General features: G+C 40.0%; 1 protein-coding gene across 8 annotated transcripts in view; it reads left to right on the top strand.

Annotated features, from left to right (window-relative positions):
- The first annotated feature begins 3,086 nt into the window (after positions 1 to 3,086).
- The window catches only part of COBLL1 (cordon-bleu WH2 repeat protein like 1), a 165,395-nt gene continuing 146,769 nt past the window's right edge, over positions 3,087 to 21,712 (top strand). For all 8 annotated transcript variants that reach the window (XM_060107025.1, XM_060107022.1, XM_060107021.1 and 5 more), the window contains exon 1: positions 3,087 to 3,329. In XM_060107025.1, the coding sequence (XP_059963008.1) occupies positions 3,265 to 3,329 (65 nt within the window). In that variant the 5' untranslated portion in view covers positions 3,087 to 3,264. The remainder of the gene's footprint in view (positions 3,330 to 21,712) is intronic.

Below are 21,712 nucleotides of genomic sequence, written 5' to 3'. Positions count from 1 at the left end.
ATATATGCGGAGAGCTTCCTGTATTGTGCTCTGTCCTTGCAGGACACAAAGGATAAGATGTGGCCCCTTAAGCACTCCAACTCTTTGCTTGTGTAAATGAGTAACTGAAACAAAGTGTCATGGGGCCTGGTCCCACCTGGCAGAATCTAAAGGGGGCTAAGAAAAGGAAGGGCTAATTCTCCATGTGCAGTCCAGGAAGTCTTCCAGAGGATATAACACTTAAGCACATGCATTAAAAATGATTTGATGGAGTGGGCAAGGGAGATTTCCGAATAGAGAGTAATTGAGCAGAATCTTGGAAACTTGGACAATTTTGCAATAGGTCATCACAAGGAGAGGGAAGGATGGATGTGGGGGGGCGATAGTTTTCCACTATCACGTACAAAGATTTATAGCAACTTTGATTACTATTTTGCTAATGAACTATGTAACCAGCAGACTACAGGGGGGATAGTTTAGTGCCTACCGTATGAGAACATCAAGCCTAGCCTATTAGGTATTCTGAAAGTTGTCAAATATAATTATATCTAAGGTAGGCTAAGTAATGCTGGACAACAAATCACTCCAATATTTTAGAAGCTTACCTCAACACAAGTTTATTTCTTGCTTTATGCAGATTCTGTTGTAGGTTCTGGGCTCTCCAGGACAGCTGTGCTCAGGATTGTACTATTGTACAGCATGCCAGGATCCTTCAGTCCTGTGCCACCTCCATCTTAATATAAACTTCCATGATTGCAGCAGCAAGGGAAGAGAGCATAGAAAATCCAGCACTGGCCCTTAAGTGATTCTACCAGGAAATGAAACATTTCATGTCTGCTCACATTTACTTTCTAAAGCCAGTTACATCATGATACCTAATTTCAGTGGGGTGGAGAGTATAATCCTCCCCTACACCTAAAACCAGAAAGAGGACAGAAAAAATGGGTAAGCACTCCAAATGCCTTCAGCAGTTATGAAATGTTATGCTAGGGTTTTGTGGTCAGATTAGACTAATGGAGTTAATAAAATTACTAGCATGCCATAAATTAAGGCTGAAACTAAAGTGTAATCTTCATCTGGTGATTGAAAGCTACAGACTTTTAGTTTCACTATTACTCAATATTTACATTATTGTCTGTGTGAGCAACTGTAAAAGCTAGTCATTCAGAGGCATAACTGATTCATGAAATTGTTTAAACTGTGTTTAGACTAAAATCCAGATGGATTTAAATGAACTGATCTGATTAATATTAAGTAAAATATTAAAAAGCAAGTTTTTCATAAATGGTTCTGATATTGTAATCCAAATAAGCTACCTTTTTTTCTTTTCATACGTAGAGATACACTGAAAGGCATATATTATGCACAGGAAGGAATAAATACTGATGTCTGTCCATAAGAGACAAACGGCATATTACTAAGTATTTAGTATGTTACTTCGTTTTAGCAATCTTTTTGGTTGCTACAATGGATATATACCTTAAAGAGCATTTAGTCAAGCATTGGTCCTAAGTATCAATTTAATTTTTACCACCTACCAAATATTATTCTATCAACTGGTTGAAGGGGCTAACACATATGTGTTACATGATGCTAATACCACAGTAGAGCCTCTTTTAGGACGCTCTTTCACTTAACCTCTCTACTACAGTTTATTGAAATATTTTAATTTTTAAACCGTAAAGTTAATTTCTTAATTAATTTCATGTTAGTTTTTCTGAACGCAAGCTTTTAGACCCATCAACAATGGCTTGCACCTTACAACAATTGGCACGTATAATAAAGGTATGCAAATATACCTGCTTGTCAGGTGTAAAGAATCACGTAAAGAGCGTGCACGTGGGAACTAAAACGTATAAATGAGTACATGGTTGTATCTAAGGGATTCCTTTCTTCCCGTAAAACTTTCAAGAGGTGTATAAAACCTATCATTCGATTCCTAGTTTACTGCTGTCATCAGACATAATATTGTCTGGTCACAGCTCTTACAGGCTTAAAAAAAAGAAAGAAAGAAAGACATATACGTCTGAAGACAGGGCAACCTTAAACCTGCCACCAATTAGAAAGATCACAGTGTCACAGGTATGCTTTTAACGGAATAGCAACATTAGAGGTCAGGTTGGGGGAAGGGATGCACCCTGGACGGGGAAGGTCAGACTGCAGGGAGGGCAAGCTGCAGGCCCCGTTCCGCCAGTTTCTCCCGGCACTTCCGCGACGCCCGGGTCCTCCCCTCCGCTTCTCGCAGGGCAGGTACCCTCCCTTCCTCCCCACCTGTATGGCTGGGGAGCGCAGGGCTTCCCGAAGCGACGCCCTAGCGGTGGGAATGGGAACACGCTGCGCGGGAGCCTCCTTTCCGTTCGGCTTCCGCAGCTAGACCCCAAAGCCCCGAAGCCCCGGGGGAAGGAAATTACCACTCGGTGCTCGCCCACCCCCGCCCCGTTTCTCTCTCCGGCTCGCTGCCTGTCTCGCTCCGATGCTGCCGAGCCCCGTCGCCACTTCTGGGTGGAGGTCCGGCGGAGACAGCTGCGAGCTCCCGGGCTCCGGGGAGGGAAATGGGGCAGGGTGAGTCAGCCGGCCCGGGGAGAGGCTCCATCGCGCCCGGCACCCGCCCGCGGGGTAGGGGAGGCGCTGGGCTGAGCTCGCGGAGAGGCTGCCGCTTTCCCTTTCCTCCCAGTCCCGGCTTGAGAGCCGAATACGAGCGCGCGGGCCGGGGGAGGGAAGAGTGGGAGAGGAAGCCGCGGGAGAGAACAGGCAGCCACTGTTTCCTTTTGAAAAGAAAGTAGGAGCCCTGGGTAGGAAAAGAGAAAGGAGCCCTCCCAACTTTTCTTTGCGAAAAGTTTTCCCAGGGCGTTTTGTTTGAGAAGCCCGGGATCGCGCTGCCGCCTTGGCGGTCGTGCCTGTGCGCCTCGCCCCTCGCCCCTCGCCCCGCTCCTCCTTCCAGCCTGGGTAGCTCCGCTCCCTCCCCAAGAGGCGCCAAATGGCTACCCAGTACCCCCACGGGGCGGGGGCTGCAGCGCCGCCTCCAGCCGCCGCGGCTCCCGGCAGCCGCTAGACCCGCCGGCGGCGCTGCCCGCGGGCTGGGAGCCGGGCCCGCAGGTGGAAGCGCACCCGGGAGGCGGGCGGGCTGGTCCAGGGCTGGGGGCGGCTCGGGCGGGCTCTTGACGCGCGGCCAGCCCCGTTCAGGCCTCGGGAAAGCGTGCGTCCCGCCCTGACCCGCCGGCCTCTCCCACTCCAGCAGTGACGCGCCGCCTCGGAGCCGGAGCCCGCGCAGCGCCCCGCAGGGCGATGGACGGCCGAGCCCAGCGCGCGCAGGACGTCCCGGCGGCGCTCCCGCCGGCGACCCCCGCAGGGTAAGCCTCTAGCGCCGCTCCACCGCCGCTCACTGGGGAGGGCGAGGGCAGCCGGGCCTCCACCCGGTCACCTGGCTGGCAGGTCGCCACCCCGCTGGCGGCCAGATTCACCCGCCGCCGGATACGCGGACGACGAGGCTGCTTCCTCCCGGCCTCGTAGGAGGCCGCCCGGGATGGGGGCTCGGGTAGTTTTTGATTGCTTTCCTACCGGGGCTGCTCTGAGTTGCTGAAGGGCAGCTGAATGCCAGGAATTGGGTAAGGAGTCCGGGAGCAAAAATGGTAACAAAGGGCCCCTTGTTGGGGCTCTGGGCGAGCGGCGGACGATACCTGTTAGTGAGCTCCTGGGAAGGGGAAAACAGTTTCCTTGGCCGGGGGCTGAGGCCCAGCAGGTGAGCAGTGTCAAGGTGAATGTAAGGAAGGGGCTTTCTGCGAGAGGGTGGAGGGCGACAGGAAGGTGTGCCAGCTGTCAGCCCGCATGACAGTTCCGGGACACGGCCGGGTGCGCGCCTCTGATTGTGGCCAATTGCTAGTGCCAGAGCCTAGCGCAGAGTCAGACCGCCAACATGATTACTTTTCTTCTTATCCTCACATGTTTAGGAGAGATTGGAGTGGAAGGGGCTGTCACATGGTGAGTTAATATTAAATGGAGCACGTCTTCCTGCCAGATATGCTAATAATCACCTTGCTAAGCGTTTGGGTAAATAGTAATGAGAACAGGTAGTTCTGCAAGAGATGGGAAGAACCTGAAAATAACCTTCGTCTTGGTAAACAGTGAAGGCTTAACATGGGCGCTAGTTGAGCTCCTGAAGTGGGAAAACCCTTTGGTGAAGTGTAACTTTTTCCTACAAGTGTTCCCCCAACTCAGTTTCTTTTCTGATAGTTAATCCGAGCACAGAAATGCACTCAAGAGAATATGAACATTTCAGAAAAGAAACGTTAAGGAAAAAGCGACTTTGTAGCTAATGAATGAGATTTGTACAGTTTTCCTGATTTGAGAGTAGAGAAGTCGTTTTTCCCTGGAACATGACACACGTTTCCTTAGAAGCAAGTCACAGCATGTTTATTCATCAGAGACCATGCGAACATTGGCAGATGTCTAGAGGAAACATGGAAAAGTCTCAAAGCAACATGACTAATATAAAAGATATTTAGTATAATGCTTACGTAGAGGAAACATGTAGTGTATGAATTAATTCTTTCATTTTGTTCCAGTTAGTTATCTTCTCCCCTCTGCAAATAGCTGTACTTCTGTTGACTTCCGTTTCTATTCTTTCCCCAGGTTTTTCATTATTTAGATATTATCATATATTCTTTCATATATTATCACATTAGGATGTATGAGGAAAGAAATACATTGGCAGGAAGATATTAATTATAAAAGCATGGGCCTCTAAATGGAGCTGCAGGAATACTGAAATGTGTTCAGGTACCCCAAAATAAGATAGTATTAGACTGGTGGATTTAAAAATGGATTAGATTAGGTACTATTTAAAAAAAGAAAAGAAAAAGAACCCAGCATATGCACATACACAAAATACACTAATACACTTGGGTGTTTAGAAATCATATAATACTTGTGAGTAAAATAGGTGAGAACAGATGGCTCTGACATGAAGGAAATGCAAAGAGCTTTCTAGTGATAAGCACAGCTATAGTAAGACACTTTGGATTTTACTTTTGAGGATTTAAAGGTTAAACCGAAATTCTTTGCTTCAAAAGAATGTACAAAACTGCTTTATCTAATTTCTCAAATATGAGGAAAATACTTTTTAGAAATTTGCCCCTCCCTCTCCAAATTTAAGGAGAGACATGTGGAAAAATGCTTCAACATCTTATCTGAAATACCCACCCCGTATCATTTTACTTTGCATTATTCAGAGACGTTAACAATATCTGAAATGTATAAACATAAAAAAAATTACTTCTCTACTTTGTCTTCTTTCACTTGTCTGTCTTGTCCCTTTGGCATATCCCAAGTGCCTATTATATAATATTTGTTGAATATTCATTGTTCAACATTAGTGTTGTTCTTTTTCTCAAAACCCCAGAACATTAAAAAGGCTTTAATTGTGGGAAACAAGAATTATCCTAGATATGAGGCTTTGGGATGTGGCAGGGAGCAGTCCCAATCAATATGTTATAATAAAATGTTAGGTTTGGAAAGTAAATTCTTCACTATAAAACTAATTAAATCATGACTCATTAATAGCCTATGAGGCCTACTTTCGACCGTATCCTTGGATATTACTGCTCTAAAGAAGCTGTCTGTATGTAATTTTCCAAGTTTTACATCCTTGTAACATGTCATTTTAAAGAAATTTAGTGCACCTCCTTATTTTACAAATGAGAATCTGAAGCACAGACATAGTGATTTTTACAGAAGACCCAGAGCAAATTAGTGGCAAAACCTGAAGGAAAACCCAGGATGTTAACTGCCTAGTTCAGTGCACTAATTGCTTTTAATCTTTTCCAGACCACAATAAGATAAATTTCAGCTGAGTACATTATCTTTAGAACTACTAGTGCTGGTGTTTTTACTTGCCAAAACACATGCACACATAAAAAACTCCCCTACATTTTTTTAATGGTAGAATTTTTTTTTTTTGGCCGCGTTGGGTCTTCGTTGCTTCGCGCAGGCTTTCTCTAGTTGCGGCGAAATGGGGCTCCTCTTCATTGAGGTGTATGGGCTTCTCATTGCGGTGGCTTCTCTTGTTGCAGAGCATGGGATCTAGGGCGTGCGGGCTTCTGTAGTTGTGGCGCACGGGCTTAGTTGCTCCGGGGCATGTGGGGTCTTCCCAACCAGGAATCAAACCGTGTCCCCTGCATTGGCAGGAGGATTCTTAACCACTGAGCCATCAGGGAAGTCCCGAGATATATATTTTTAACTCTTTGAAATTTAAATGTCAAAAGTGTAGTTGACCTTGCTTTGAGGGACCTTAGTGTTTTGATTCTGAAACAAATTATCGGGCATGGTTCAGGTATAAAAGCCTATTTCTTTATAATTTTGCAGAATTGTAACTATGGAGTTAATTGAAGGCATAGTAAAAATTAAGAAATGATTTAGCAGCTGCTTTCTTAAGCTTTTATTTGGATGCATTATTGGTTCTAAAGTTGTACTGATTGTATAAACTGAGTTCTTGTTAGCTAACATTTACTGGCTACTTAGAAGTTGAATGCCTTAGCTGAGGTTTCAACATAATTACCTGAGTATCTTTAAAACAAATACCCATGCTCTCACACTCCTACCTATTCTAATTTTAATTGGCCTGGTAGGGGACAAGGGCATGGAGAATTTTAAAATGCTGCTAGGTGATTCTCATATGCAGCCAGATCTGAGAACCATTGATTAAGTCGGTATCACCAGCTGAGAAGGAGATGAAGCCATAAATGGAATGGAGGATGCTATTTAGCATTTTTAGGTAACTCAAGACTAACTTTCAGCTTTATTTTGCCTTTTGAAAGATTCCATTTAGGTGCTCTACGGTACTGTTTAAAAAAATTTTTTTTTTTTTTACTCCTTTTTGAGGAAGTATGTTAACTCCATTTTGTAATTTTGGAACTGAGGCTCAGAGAGCTTAATTAACACACTCAAGGCCATACAACACTAAGGGATGCAAGGATAATAGAAACAAGGTCTGATACCCAAACCTGTGCTCTTCATCACTAGGCCTGTTACCCAGGATATTTGCTACCATGGATTATACTGAATGGATTATTTAAAGAGGCTTTATAGATGCATTGTCTTGATTCTTCTTAAAATTATATTTATAGTATATTTTAAAAAACTACAAAATCAAATGCATATAAAAAACCCCAATGCCTAGCATTTAAAAGGAACTTATTTCTTTCAAGTCATAATTAACATTTTCATGTGTTTAGGTTGATTTAATTTAACATAGTAAACTGACAGCCATTTTGTCAGATGACATTATGTCATAGCTGTACTTATTTTTGCTCTTAGGCAGCTATTAAATTATTATAGCTTAATTTCAAAAGTAGGATTTTTGACCAAATAAGAAAAATGAAATTGTTTATTAAGACAGTGCTAGATATTTTGTTCAAAGTCTAATGTCCTCTGAATGTGTTAGAGGATAATTTAATAACATTATCACCTAACCTTATTATTGAAGTGCCAGTTGTATTTATATAATAATAAATACCAAGCTTTATGTTATTGAGACAACTGCTCTTATGTAATTAATTAGTCAAAACTTGTGAGCCCTTATTTTATATAAAACACATTTTTCTAGGCACTGGGAGATTGCCTAGAAATTCTGATCTTAAGAGCTTTAAAAGAACTATCTAACTATGCAGGAAGAAAAAGGAGGGGGAGGGTGCTGTTAGTGTAGAAGTGGTACTTTGATATTAACTTTAAAAACATATTATGGATATGCTTAGGACTTAAAATGCAGTATCCTAGCTCATTGGTCAGCAAACTTTGGCTGAGCAAACTGTGTCCAGAAGGTTGAAATGGGCCCTCCACCTCTTTGTCTTTTTTTCTTTTCTCCAATTTTTTAAATTGTGGTATAATTTACATAAAATTTACCATGTTAACCATTTTTAAGTGTACAGTTCAGTGGTATTAAGTACATTAACATTGTTGTGCAACTGTCATCACCATCCATCTCCAGAACTCTTTTCATCCTGCATAACTGAAACTCTGTACCCATTAAACACTAATTCCCCATTCTCCTCTCCCCCTAGCCCCTGGCATCCACTGTTCTACTTTTTATCTGTATGATTTTTGACCACTCTAGTTACCTCATATAAGTGGAATCAAACAGTCTTTGTCTTTTTGTGACTGGATTATTCCATTTATTATAATATCCACAAAATTCATCCATGTTGTATCATATATCAGAATTTACTTCCTCTTTGAGGCTGAATAGCATTTCACATTTTGCTTATCCATTCATCTGTCAATGGACACAGATTGCTTCCTGTATTTTAGCTGTTGTGAATAATGCTGCTAGGGAACATGGGTGTTCACATATCTCTTTGGGACCCTGCTTTCAATTCTTTTGAAGTAGAATTGCTGGATCATATGGTCATCCTATTTTTAATTTTTTTGGGGACTGCTATACTGTTTTCCATAGCAGCTGTACCATTTTACATTCCCCAAAACAGTGCACAAGGCTTCTGGTTTCTCCACATCTGTGCCAACACTTGTTATTTTATTTTATTTTATTTTTTTTGACAGCAGCCATCCTAATATGTGTGAGGTGGTATCTCATTGTAGTTTTGATTTGCATTTCCCTAATGATTAGTGATGTTGAGCATCAGATCATGTGCTTATTGGCCATTTGTATATCTTATTTTGAGAAATGTCCATTTAAGTCCTTTCCCTATGTTTCAATTGGGTTTGCTTTTTTTGGTTGTTGAGTTTTAGGAATTTTCTTCATATTCTGGATATTAACCCCTTATCCTCTATCTGTCTTTGTAATTTTTTTTTTTTTTTTTTTTTTTTTTTGCGATAGGCGGGCCTCTCACTGTTGTGGCCTCTCCCGTTGCGGGGCACAGGCTCCGGACGCGCAGGCTCAGCGGCCATGGCTCACGGGCCCAGCCGCTCCACGGCATGTGGGATCTTCCCGGACCCGGGCACGAACCCGTGTCCCCTGCATCGGCAGGCGGACTCTCAACCACTGCGCCACCAGGGAAGCCCTTACCTGTCTTTGTAAAGGGTTTTATTGGCACACAGCCATACCCACTCATTTGCATATTGTTTATGGCTGCTTTCATATTATAGTTGAGTAGTCCAGGCAGAGATATTATGGCCTGTAAGCTAAAAATATTTGCTCTCTGTCCATATACAAGTTTGCTGATCCCATGGGCCAACCTAGGAAATTTGTAAATGAAGTAGTGATTATTTAATTGAAAATCTATTTACTGCAGGGGGGGGTACATATAAGTATTGAACTTCAATATAAATTAGAACAAAATGATATTTTGTTTGCATAAAGCAAGGTATTTCTTATAGTAAGAAATTTTGCAGAATGGTGATTAGTGGTCATTTTTTTTTTCCCCAGGTGAAGACTTAGGCTTGGCTTGTTGGCAAGCCATGTAGAACTTTAACATTTATTTGATATCAGAATATATTTTAAAGAGAAGTTCTAAACTTGTGCTGACACTTTCATGAAAAATGACTGAGGTCATTTTTGGTCATTTGGTTATTATATGATTAAGGTGTTTAGAACCAAATGTGCCTAGGAGAAGCTGGACCAAAGGTAGAAGGAATTCCTATCTAGTTTTTTTCAGCCTATACCTATTTTATGAATTAAGCAAACTGTCTTTATAATTTTCAGCAAGAGTTTTTGTTGTTGCTCTTAAAGATATTTTATATCCTTAAGCTCTTAGTGCTCTAACATTAGGGTGACAGTTATTAGAAGACCTTTTTTTTTTATGACTTTGCTAAATTTTTTTCCCATCTGTTACAGTAAAAACAAACTAAAAGTATGGGAGAAAGAAGTTTCCCATGACTATTTATAAAGGGCCAAATGTCTTCAGTTTTGCACACAAACTTCATATCTGAGGAATGAATCCCTTAGAAAAGACTCTCAAAGACTGACTAGTCTTTAGAAAAATGCTAGAGTGAGCTTGTTTTTGTCCGCCATATACTTTAAGTTCACATTGCTGTTTATAAATTTAAATAAGTTAAAACTATTTATTGACTTTGTACATTAAAAAAACCTGCGGAGTTGAATTGTGGAGTAGTTTGACAAAGAAAATGCTTTAATTGAGGTGGTCCTCTCATTACGACAGCAAAGAATGCAATAGCAAGAGAAGTAGTTTAAGCTCAACTCATAGAAAGCTTATTTGTAACTTTCACCCTATTTTAAATAGTTATACATCTTTACAAAGATCATAATTTCCAAGTTTCATAGGGAATAAATGAAGATATTTGGGTTCCCAGTATGTGTGGTGCCCTGTACTGGGCAATATCTTGATTATATCTGTGCCTTTTCATGCTATATAGCTCAGCTCAGGCTTACAGTTCAGAGGCAGGCCTTCAGGAATTTGGTGGGAAGCCCAGTATACTACAGAACTGAGTTGTTTTCTTAACCTCTACTCTCTAGAAAAAAATGTAATCCCATCAAGACTTTCAGGTTTGTGGTTGTGAGGTAGTGAGGATGGAGGTGCTAGGTGAGCAGGAAGAAGAGTGACCTCTGGGGCTTCCCTGGTGGCGCAGTGGTTGAGAATCTGCCTGCCGATGCAGGGGATACGGGTTCGAGCCCTGGTCCAGGAAGATCCCACATGCCGCGGAGCGGCTGGGCCCATGAGCCATGGCCGCTGAGCCTGCGCGTCTGGAGCCTGTGCTCCGCAACAAGAGAGGCCATCATAGTGAGAGGCCTGTGCACCGCGATGAAGAGTGGCCCCCGCTTGCCACAACTAGAGAAAGCCCTCGCACAGAAACGAGGACGCAACACGGCAAAAATAAATAAATTAATTAAAACTCCTACCCCCAACATCTTCTTTAAAAAAAAAAAAAAGAATGACCTCTGAATGCCTCATTTTCATTTCCTTTAGGTACTCTTGTTCCCTTCATATTGAATGCCCTCCTCCATTGAAAGCAGAACTTTAGAGATAATATAAATAATCACTTTATAAAAGAGAGTACGGGTTAATAGGACAGAGGTTTTCCTTTGTAATTGCCTCAGGCTTGTAGAAAATTACTTTGGATGGAATTAAAAGAGTGAAAATGCCATCCATATTTGGTGGGATTTGATTCTGCAAAATAACCAAAGTGGTTCAGAGGCAAGCCTCTCAAGTGGGGTTGAAAAAGAACCTGAGATACAATAGTTTGGGTCCAAAATGTGGTTGTGCTTTTAAAATAATGATTCTGATTTTCTTGTGTGGGCTGTAGCTTGATTTTAAATAGGGTTGAATGCCAAAGGGATCAGAATATATTTTTTAAACGATAATATCATTGGAAAAAGCGCATTGTTTCTCACTGTAATTAATTTGAGAGATTAGAACTACTTTGTGTGCATTTTTTTTTTTTTTTTTTTTTTTCTGCGGGACGCGGGCCTCTCACTGTTGTGGCCTCTCCCGTTGCGGAGCGCAGGCTCAGCGGCCATGGCTCACGGGCCCAGCCGCTCCGTGGCATGTGGGGTCTTCCCGAACCGGGGCACAAACCTGTGTCCCCCTGCATTGGCAGGCGGACTCTCAACCACTGCGCCACCAGGGAAGCCCAACATGTTGTATTTTTAAAAATTAAACACACCATTTCACTTTTGAGCCTACCATTGCAGCATCTGTTCTTACACCAATATATATTTGTAAGGAAATAAGAGTTAAGATGCTCAAATCTAGGTGGGCCATTTATCACCAGTCCTTGAGGACTTCCGTCTCTCTAACCTGCACACCTGCTATTACATACACATTCACACATGCTATTGTCCCTGGAAAAACGGAAGTGAAGAAGTATTAGATAACCCCAAGGGGACTAGCCAGTGTTAACAGCTGCTACGTCATGTATCAGTTCAGTCGTGCTGGAAAGACAGGAAATTGAGTTGCTAAACCTGAAAATGGCTGCCACCTTGCCATTCCCATGTCTGATGGATGTGCTGTAGTTTCTAGACCAATTGAGTCCACAGTAGTCAAGATAATTATAAGAGCCACTGAATTGATTTATCTTCTTTGTGCTAAAGTGGATGCATGTTATACACAAAGTAGAAGTGGCAGAGAGAGGAGCAACCTTTTCTTTGTCTCTTCTTTTTGTGCCTGATAGTCAAGTATCCCTGCTCTAGGAGAATTAGGAAAGAGACAGGGTCCCTGTCTTACAGGACAGCATCTGTGTTTCGTGGTCTGAGGCAGTTTCATTATTCTCAGGTGTTCATGATTCGGTTAGTCATTGGCCGCAAAACTACTGAGCAAAGTGTCCTACCAGGTTATGAGAGTGGTTTCTTCCTACCTTTTGTTTCTACATAAGGTGCCCATTCCCAGAGAACAATTAGATGCTTCAATTTAAAGCAAAAATTGTTTTTGCTCTGCTTCAGGAGAGCAAAGCTGAAAGTGGCAAAGAATGTTGGCATGCGGAAAGAAAGTAATTTTTACACTTTGGGTTGTGATCCTAGGCTACCAGTCTTCTTTCTTCAGTTTTCTCTTCCTCTAAAAGAGGATAAGTTTGACTGTGTTAGTTTATTACCTATGAACTTCCCCCCACCTAGGAAAGTTAGGTGTGACTTCGTTTCAATAAAAAATATTTCACACTAGTGATCTGAAAGGGGAAATAATACTGATTTTTCCCTTACATTTAAAAAGGACAAATTTTGTATCTAGAAACTATTCCAACCTGTAATTTACTCTAGTTTACCATATATTATTTTTGAAATACAGTCTGGTCTGAAAGGAGCAATGTCTAAGAGTAGTTCATGTCATCTGTTCATCTGTTTGTGATCCTGTATGTATGTAGAAATACACAGGAAATTCACTCTTAGATGATGCTAAGAAAATGTAGTCCCGAAGTTTGTGGTGGTAACTTTGTGAAGCCTAGGAATGTGTTTCCAACTAATTTAGTGCTTATAAGCGATATAGCCCAGAATGTACACACTTACAGGCATTTTCAGAGTTTCCTAATCAAATTCAGCATTTCATATGTATATATACATATATATATGTATATATACATATTTGGTGTGCAACACTTTGGGACTTTTATTTTTGTGTGACTCATAGTTACTAAGTTAACTCATAATTAGGACACTAAGCAGATTATGCAAGCTCGATTTAGTGGCAGTTCTGAAAGTTACCTGAAGGTGTTGAATGAATATTTGCTATCATTTTCGTATTCTTCCAGGTATTAAGCACATCAAAAGTTGAAGTTGGCAGTATTGGATATTTGAATAGCATGGATTTGGGGTATTCCCAATTTCCTTGTATCACTGTAAAACCGAGGCAAAGTAGAGACCAAGTTTCTGGAACTCCACAGATAATTGTAATGGATTGAACACAAAAATATCCCAAGTACCATTGGTTTTAAAGGAGCAGCCTTGGAGCACTCAGAAGTGATGGGCTATGGCTGAAGACCCACACAGTGTAGGAGGCAGGGAGTAGTACAGTGGTAGCTATTGAATTTCATTGTCGACATGTTTACCACTTCCTGTTCTTCACAGGGGATATCATAAGATTTCCGGTCAATAAACAGTTTTGGTTTTTTTAAGAAACAATTTTAAAAAATTCTGGCACTTAGCCATTTTGTTTTACTAGTTAAAGGTTATTTAGAATGCCATGCTCTCAAATCAAACCTAGTCAAAGCCTCTGTCTATGGTGATCATTGTTCATTCTGGCACGTGATTTGTGTGACTGGTGAGGGCCCGTCTCAGGGCCTGAGCGTTGCACACATTATCTCTGTGGCCCTGGGGACATTTCCTCAGAATGATACTCACCTATGCAGCCCTGTGTCAGACTTTCTTGTGGAAGTGGAAGGAGAGCATGTGAGAGAAGGAGGGGAGCCTTTAGGAGTTGAGAATGGAGGCTTTTTTCTTCCTTGAATCCTAGAGAACCAACCAGCTTAAAATGAACACTGCTAACAAGACAGTTTTCATTGCCATATGCATTTAAAGTTCTAAAATTGGCTATGTCAATGCAGAAAAAATGTTCAAAGTGTTTATTTTTAAAATAAAATGGGAAAATTTGGGAGAAATGGTAATACCTTGTATGCAATTTGGATTTTTAAATTTTATATTTAAATACATTAAGTGTATCTCAGCTGTGTATATAATACTCATTACTCCCTTTCCTTGAGCCCTTTGTGATCTGCTTATGTTTTTACACTATGGTTTTATGGAAAAAAATTAAATTTCATGGGTGTGAAGGGGAGAATTTTCCTGGCATTTTTCCTTCTTTGGTTAGCCAAGTAGATGCATGCTGAGCTAAATGGAAATGTAGAGATAATTACAATTTTATTATTTGGGGATGTAGGTGAAGAAAGGAACAGGAAAACAGGCAAAATGTATTCAATGATGGAAAAGTGAAAAGCAGAAGTCTCTGATCGCAGAAGAAGAGGCAGTGGTGCAAAATTGCTGGACTGTGCTGGCACTAAACTAGCAGTTTGAGGTTTGAAGTCTTTATCTCTTATGTTCAGTTGGTAACTCTGGTACCATTAGTTTGTGAAGCACTTCTGTGATCTTAGGTTATTAGAAAACATTTTGTGCCCCAAACTGTATATAACCTCTTCAAAAGTACCATGTATGTTTTTTGAGGGGAGAGATTCCATCCAAAGTGAATTGATAGTTATGCCAATGACAATTATTCCCTTTATAGGTTACATCATTTTGTTCATTATTTTTCTAATAGACAATATATTCAAATGGCACAGAATTCAAACGAGAAAAATGACAAAATAGTGAGAGATCTCCCCCATATATCCCTTCCTTCCTATTCACCAGGTTTTCTCCCCAGAGGCAATGTTACGGTCTTTACAAATCCTTATAGGATACTCTGTACCAGTGCTGTCTAATGGAAATATAATGTGAGCCACAAATGTAATTTTAAATTTTCTAGGAGCTAGATTTAAAAATTCAATTTAAGGGCTTCCCTGGTGGCGCAGTGGTTGAGAGTCCGCTTGCCGATGCGGGGGACATGGGTTCGTGCCCTGGTCTGGGAAGATCCCACATGCCGTGGAGCGGCTGGGCCCGTGAGCCATGGCCACTGAGCCTGCGTGTCCGGAGCCTGTGCTCCGCAACGGGAGAGGCCGCAACAGTGAGAGGCCCACGTACCGCAAAAAAAAAAAAAATCAATTTAAATGATATATTATACGATGCAGTTGTTAACATGCTTCTAATTCTACAAAACGATGAAGTTGTCTTTACCAGAAAAAATATTTCCCAATGTCAGATTTGAAATTTAAATAAATTACGTAAAATTTAAATTTTAGTTTCTTAGTCACATCAGCCACATCTCCAGGGCTGAAAAGCCTCATGTGGCGGGTGGCTACTCCACTGGACAGAGCACCTCCTTACAGTCAGGAGCAAATGGGTGTGTGGATGCATATTGCTTCTTACTCTTTTATACACAGTTGGTGGTACTTTGTACCTTGTTTTTCCCTTAATAATATAACTTGGTTTTTATTCCATTTTATTACATAACGGGCTCTATTTTTGCCTCATAGCTGTGTATTATGTCTTTGTAGGGATGAACATAATTTATATAACCAGTCCCTTATTGATGGATACTTGGATTTATTTCTCCCTCTCCTCCCCCTTTGCTGTTATTAAGTGATCATTTTAGTATCCTTTAAGCAGTGTACAACCTATTGTACTAATACTCATTCCCGATATGTTTGATCAAATTAACTAGATTGTGAAACCCTAAAAAGTGGAGATTTTTTTTTTTACTTTTATAGGACTAAAAAAATTGGATACCGTAAAGTGCAGAAATCAAACAGCTCAATGAATTTGTATTAATATATATGTAAACATGTAATCACCAATCAGATCAAAATATGGAATACTGGGCTTCCCTGGTGGCGCAGTGGTTGAGAGTCCGCCTGCCAATGCAGGGCACACAGGTTCGTGCCTCGGTCCAGGAAGATCCCACATGCCGCGGAGCGGCTGGGCCCGTGAGCCATGTTCGCTGAGCCTGCGCGTCCGGAGCCTGTGCTCCCGCAATGGGAGAGGCCACAGCAGTGAGAGGCCTGTGTAGCGCAAAAAAAAAAAAAAAGGAATACTTCTAGCAGCTTAGAGTCCTCCCTCTTGCTCTCTCTTCAGCAGTACTTCCCAAAGGTAATCACTATTCTGTCCTCCATCACAATAGATTAGTTTTGCTTATTCTTTTTTATTTAGTTATTTATTTTTTTTTGCGGTACACGGGCCTCTCACTGCTGTGGCCTCTCCCGTTGCGGAGCACAGGCTCCGGACGTGCAGGCTCAGTGGCCATGGCTCATGGGCCTAACCGCTCCGCGGCATGTGGGATCTTCCCGGACCAGGGGACGAACCCGTGTCCCCTGAATCGGCAGGCGGACTCTCAACCACTGTGCCACCAGGGAAGCCCCATCCATTTTTTAAAGTTAGCAGTAGTTCATTCTTTTTCACTGCTGTGTAATATTCCATTATATAAGTATATATTTATATTATAATATTTATAGACATTCGGGCCTTTTACAGTTTTTAGCTCTTGGGAACAAAGCTGCTATGAACAATTTTGTACCTGTCTTTTCATGGGCATAAAGATTCACTTCTGGCTGAATAACTTGGAGTTAACCTTATCTCTCTCTCTTTCTCCCCTGCCCCCCCCCACACACTTCTTAATTCCATGTGGTTCTTAGCACACACTTGATGATCACTAAATGACTGAAGATAAATTATTAACTAATCATGTACTGCGACATTATTTCAATCTTACTAAAAATATTGGACAATAGTTCCTTGCGGATGCTATTATTCTTATATGTGACATAAAACATATAGCACTTTATTCATTTCTCTTTCCTCTTGGTTTGCCTCTTTTTTTCCCTTTTTTTAACCTTTTTTAAAAATTGAGGTATAGTTGATTTACAATATCATATAAGTTTCAGGTGTACAACTTAGTGATTCACAATTTTTAAAGGTTATATTCCGTTTATAGTTATTATAAAATATTGGCTATATTCCCTGTGCTGTACAACATATCCTTATTTATTTTATGCTTAGTAGTTTGTACCTCTTAATCCCCTACCCCTATCTTGTCTCTCCCCCTCTTCCTTCTCCACACTGGTAACTACTAGATTGTTCTCTGTATCTGTGAGTCTGTTTCTTTTTTGTTATATTCACTAGTTTTATTTTTTAGATTCCACGTAAGTGATATCATACAGTATTTGTCTTTCTCTGTATGACTTATTTCACTAAGCATAGTAGCTTCTAAGTCCATCCATGTTGTTGCAAATAGCAAAATTTCATTTTTTTATGGCTGAGTAGTATTCCATTGTGTGTGTGTGTGTATGTATGCATATATATATACATATAAATATACACCACATCTTTATCCATTCATCTGTTTATGGACACTTGAGTTGCTGCTTCCATATCTTAGCAATTGTAAATAATGCTGCTATGAACATTGGGGTGCATATATCTTTTCAAATTAATGTTTTCATTTTCTTCTGTTACATACCCAGGAGTGGAACTGCTGGATCATATGGTAGTTCTATTTTTAGTGTTTTAAGGACACTTCATACTATTTTACACAGTGGCTGCATCAATTTATATTCCCACCAACAGTGTACAAGGGTTCCCTTTTCTCCACATCCTCACAAACGTTTGTTATTCATGGTCTTTTTGATGGTAGCCATTCTGGTAGGTGTGAGGTGATATCTCATTGCAGCTTTGATTTGCATTTCTCTGATGATTAATGATGTTGAGCATCTTTTCATGTGCCTGTTGACCATCTGTATGTCTTTTTTGGAAAAATGTCTATTCAAGTCTCCTGCCTATTTTTTAAATTGTGTTGTTTGGGTTTTTTTTTTTTTTTTGATGTTGAGTTGTATGAACTGTTTATACATGTGGGATATTAACCTCTTATTGGTCATATCATTGGCAAATATATTCTCCCATTCAGTAGATTGTCTTTTTGTTTTGTAGATGGTTTCCTTTGTGAAACCATATTCTTAAATATTGTTCTTGGGTGTACTGTTGGGTTTAATGCATGAACATACCTAGACACATAATGATCAGTTATTGGGTGGATGGGTATTATTTGGATTATTTGTGTGACCCTGAACAAGAGGTCAGTGTTGGGAATGTAGACCAGCAAATTATTTGTCTACTAGAGTGGTATAGCTTAGTTACACAAAAACTGAGTAGTTAACCTTCATCTTTTTATTTGAAATCCTCCAATGATATTTTTAATTGAAATATAGTTGATGTACAATATTATGTAAGTTACAGGTGTACAGTATAGTTAACATTCATTTTTGCAGCCATCAGTCAATGAATTATTGCTAAGACCCCATCAAATGGCTACACCCTTAAAAGTGCTGTTGTAAATCTCTCAGTATTCTGCTATAAAACTCTATTCTTCGTTTGAGATTCTCTTTTAGCATTAATCCCTGCAGTAGTATTTATGAAAGAAATATGTGTTTTGTTAGTAGTTCAAGTGAAAATTCTGAGTAATGACACTTCCATCTCAAACTTCCAGCAAAGAAAACCTTTGGCCTTCATGGGTAGAATTGAATAACAGGACGTAAGTGCTGTATTATTATTTGCAGCCTAAATAGTCCTATTTGAATAATGATAGCTGATTTACAGAATAAGTTACAGGTTTTGGGAGTAAAGCAATTAGTCATTAATTATATGATTAATTAGTACATAAGAATTCTCCTCATTTGTGTCAACACACTGAAGCCTAAATTGTCAAGAGCCTTGCTATTTTGATTCAATTCTTCTGTCGGTAGAAGAAATTAGCCTTTTGATGTGAACAGTAATAGCTGAAGAGTAAGATCAAAAAATAGAGGGTGTATTCTTCCAGCTCATGAACGAAGAGGCTGAGAATTTAGAGGTATCATGAATGAAAGAAATTACATCATCAAATAGGCACCTAGGAAATGAGTACTCCTTCTCCCAGTGTTTTTGAGAGTTACACTTCAAAATGGGTCCCAAACTGCGAATATCATAGTGGAAAACAAGTTCATCCATTTTTTTTTCGAAGAATGCTTTTGGCAACAAGTTGGCATTTTACACTGTTCCAAAATAGGATGAAATTCTAAGCCAGAATTCATCTGAAAAAAACCTCTAAAAAGTGATCATTTAATGCATGGGCAGGTGATAGAGCATTCCATAAAGCATTTTAAGCGACTCTGATACTCTCCACTTAACTCAGCAGCCTACCTTACTGTTGTCTGATGCAGCGAACCAGTACATTTAACATTTATTTTGGCTCTCTGGCATCTAACAGCATTTGATTTTGGTTTCAAATAAAACTGGTCCAGTCAGAAGTCAGAATAAGCACTTGACAGGCAGCTGTTGTAGAAGGGAGTTGGAAGCAGAAGACCTTGAACGGAAGACCGAATCTCTGCTCTGCCACTCACTGGCTTAGGCACTTTCTTTCCTTTCACTGGCCCTCAGTTTCCTCCTTGGTGGAAGAAGATGATAGCACAGAATGAAAGTATGGAAGTAACACCAGCGCATGCCAAGCATTTCTTTCTTTTTTTTTTTTTTTAATTTTAAGTATTACCTACTTTGTTGGAAACAACCTTTTGTAATGCTGGCATCATTATTATACTAATTGGAAAACACAGAGTGAGGAGGTGGGCCCTGTTCTTACTTTCCTATCCCAGGAAGTGGGTGATGGGGTTGGTTTTCTTCCCGAGTCCCCTGTGAAGTTCCCCATGCCAGATGCAGCGAAGTTGTTCTTGGAACGTTGAATACAAAATGGGTACTAATCTTAATGAGAATCACATTCCCTTTTAAAGGAGAAAAATGCCCCCTCTGAGATTTGGAATATGCTACCAAGGTGATTGTAATTCTGTTTCCTCGCTTCACTATTGTGAGAATTGCCTTAGCTTTTAATATTTCACTTTTCTCTGATATAAGATTAGAGTAACTCTAACTGCAATTCTTTGATTTTGTTAGGACTGATATGCACTGACTGAAAATTTTCAATTGTAATATCATACACAAGAACATCATTATTTAAAAGAGGGAGTTGGGACATGAGACACCATTCTAATCATAGGCTGTCATATACTGAAGAGAACTTTTTTTACACATAGATTAAAATAAGATCTTTCACCTCCTATAAACAAGAAATTGAGCCATTATACTTTACCACAAATGCCGTAGAATGAGGTGGCAATCTAGAAACTAACTTTAGCTATTGATAAGAGAAGAGCAATCTCCAATTGCTGACTCCTTCACCCTTAGGAATGCTGTGACTGTATCTTTTAGTACAGAGGAGGTGGGTAGGAACATTTGTCCAGCTAGTGTAAAATTGTACCACTTGAGGATCTGATGGCAGCATGATGGCATAGTCTGAAAATTAACCCAGCACACCCTTGACTGAAAGCCTGTAGTAGAGAAAATACAGTTAAGTTATCCTATTTACTTGTTTTTCTGGATTTGCTTTTTTACGTAATAGAGGAATATTTTCTATATTCTTGGAGGTGAGTTTTAATGTCAAAGAGGAAAGACTAATTCAAAATTTCTTAACATAATTAAGATCCACTTTTCCTTAGTAAGTTTAATGAAAAATTTCAGGCAGAATAAATTATACCCACGCACAGACTGCACCTGGAAAGTTTCTTGAGCAATAACGTGTTCCTGGTAAATTTACTTCTAAATGTGTTTTACAAGATAGTATGTAAAATCATATGGAGTCTTAATTGCTTCAGAGGCTGAATGAATATTTGTAAATTCATTCCAATTTCTACTAATTAAAAGGATCAGCATCACAGTTGTTTAGGAACAGTGGATGATGGCTTGAGTGACTCTGGTCATACAAGCAATAAGCATTTATGGAACACTGACTACTCACCAGGTTCTGTGTTAAATGCATCACACGTGCTACTGCATTTAACAGTCAACAGCCATTCTATAAAGTTGATGTAGTTGTTATCCAGGTTGTGCAGAAGAGGAAGCTGAGCGTCCTGTCCAGGGTCACATGGCTATACAGCGGCAGTTCTGAGAGTGGGACGCATTGATTTGACGACTACTTTGCATTCTGCTTTCCTACCTCCTCCCCGTCCTCTCCCTCCCCTCCCTCCCCAGAACTGCCAGGGGTGGCAAAGCCAATATAATAACTAATAGTAGGAGTGACGTAAAGTGGGACTAAACATTTTTTTTTGTATTTTACTTTATTTTATTTTATTCTGATTATTAAATGACATGCTTATCACAGAATGTTTGAAAGCAATAGGAATATATGTAAAGAAAAATAATCATTATCTAGGCCACCTGGAGATAACCACTGTTAACGTGATTTACATTTTAGCATTTCCCAAGGTGCTTTCTGAATAAGACACAAGTTAACGTTTTCTGTAAAAACAACTTATATCGTCAAATAATTTTGGGAAAGTCTGGGTTTAAACAAAATTAAACTGTTTTCTTCCCTAAAGGTCTTCTTGGAAACTTTAATATGCTAATATAATGGGCTTCCAAAATGGAAATATGGAAAGCAATATTTTCCAAATTTATTTATCAGAAGAATACTGATAAATATGTATAAATAAATATGTATCAGTATTTGTATCTTGAAACCAGTGTACTTTCAGATATAGTTTAGATAGAATGTGTCCTTCTAGACTTTTAAATAAACATTTAGACTTTTAAATACAAATGTTATTTTTATATTTCTTTTCTCCAGGATTGTATTTTAGGTTATTTCATCTATTTAAAACTCTTTTAAAAATGCTTTTTGAAATAGTTGTATAACAAACCATATATGGGTCTGTGTGTGTGTTTGCTTTTTTTTTT

This window comes from Mesoplodon densirostris, chromosome 8 (assembly GCF_025265405.1).
Source record: "Mesoplodon densirostris isolate mMesDen1 chromosome 8, mMesDen1 primary haplotype, whole genome shotgun sequence".
NCBI lineage: Eukaryota > Metazoa > Chordata > Mammalia > Artiodactyla > Ziphiidae > Mesoplodon > Mesoplodon densirostris.
This window is presented reverse-complemented; position numbering and strand designations above follow the sequence as displayed.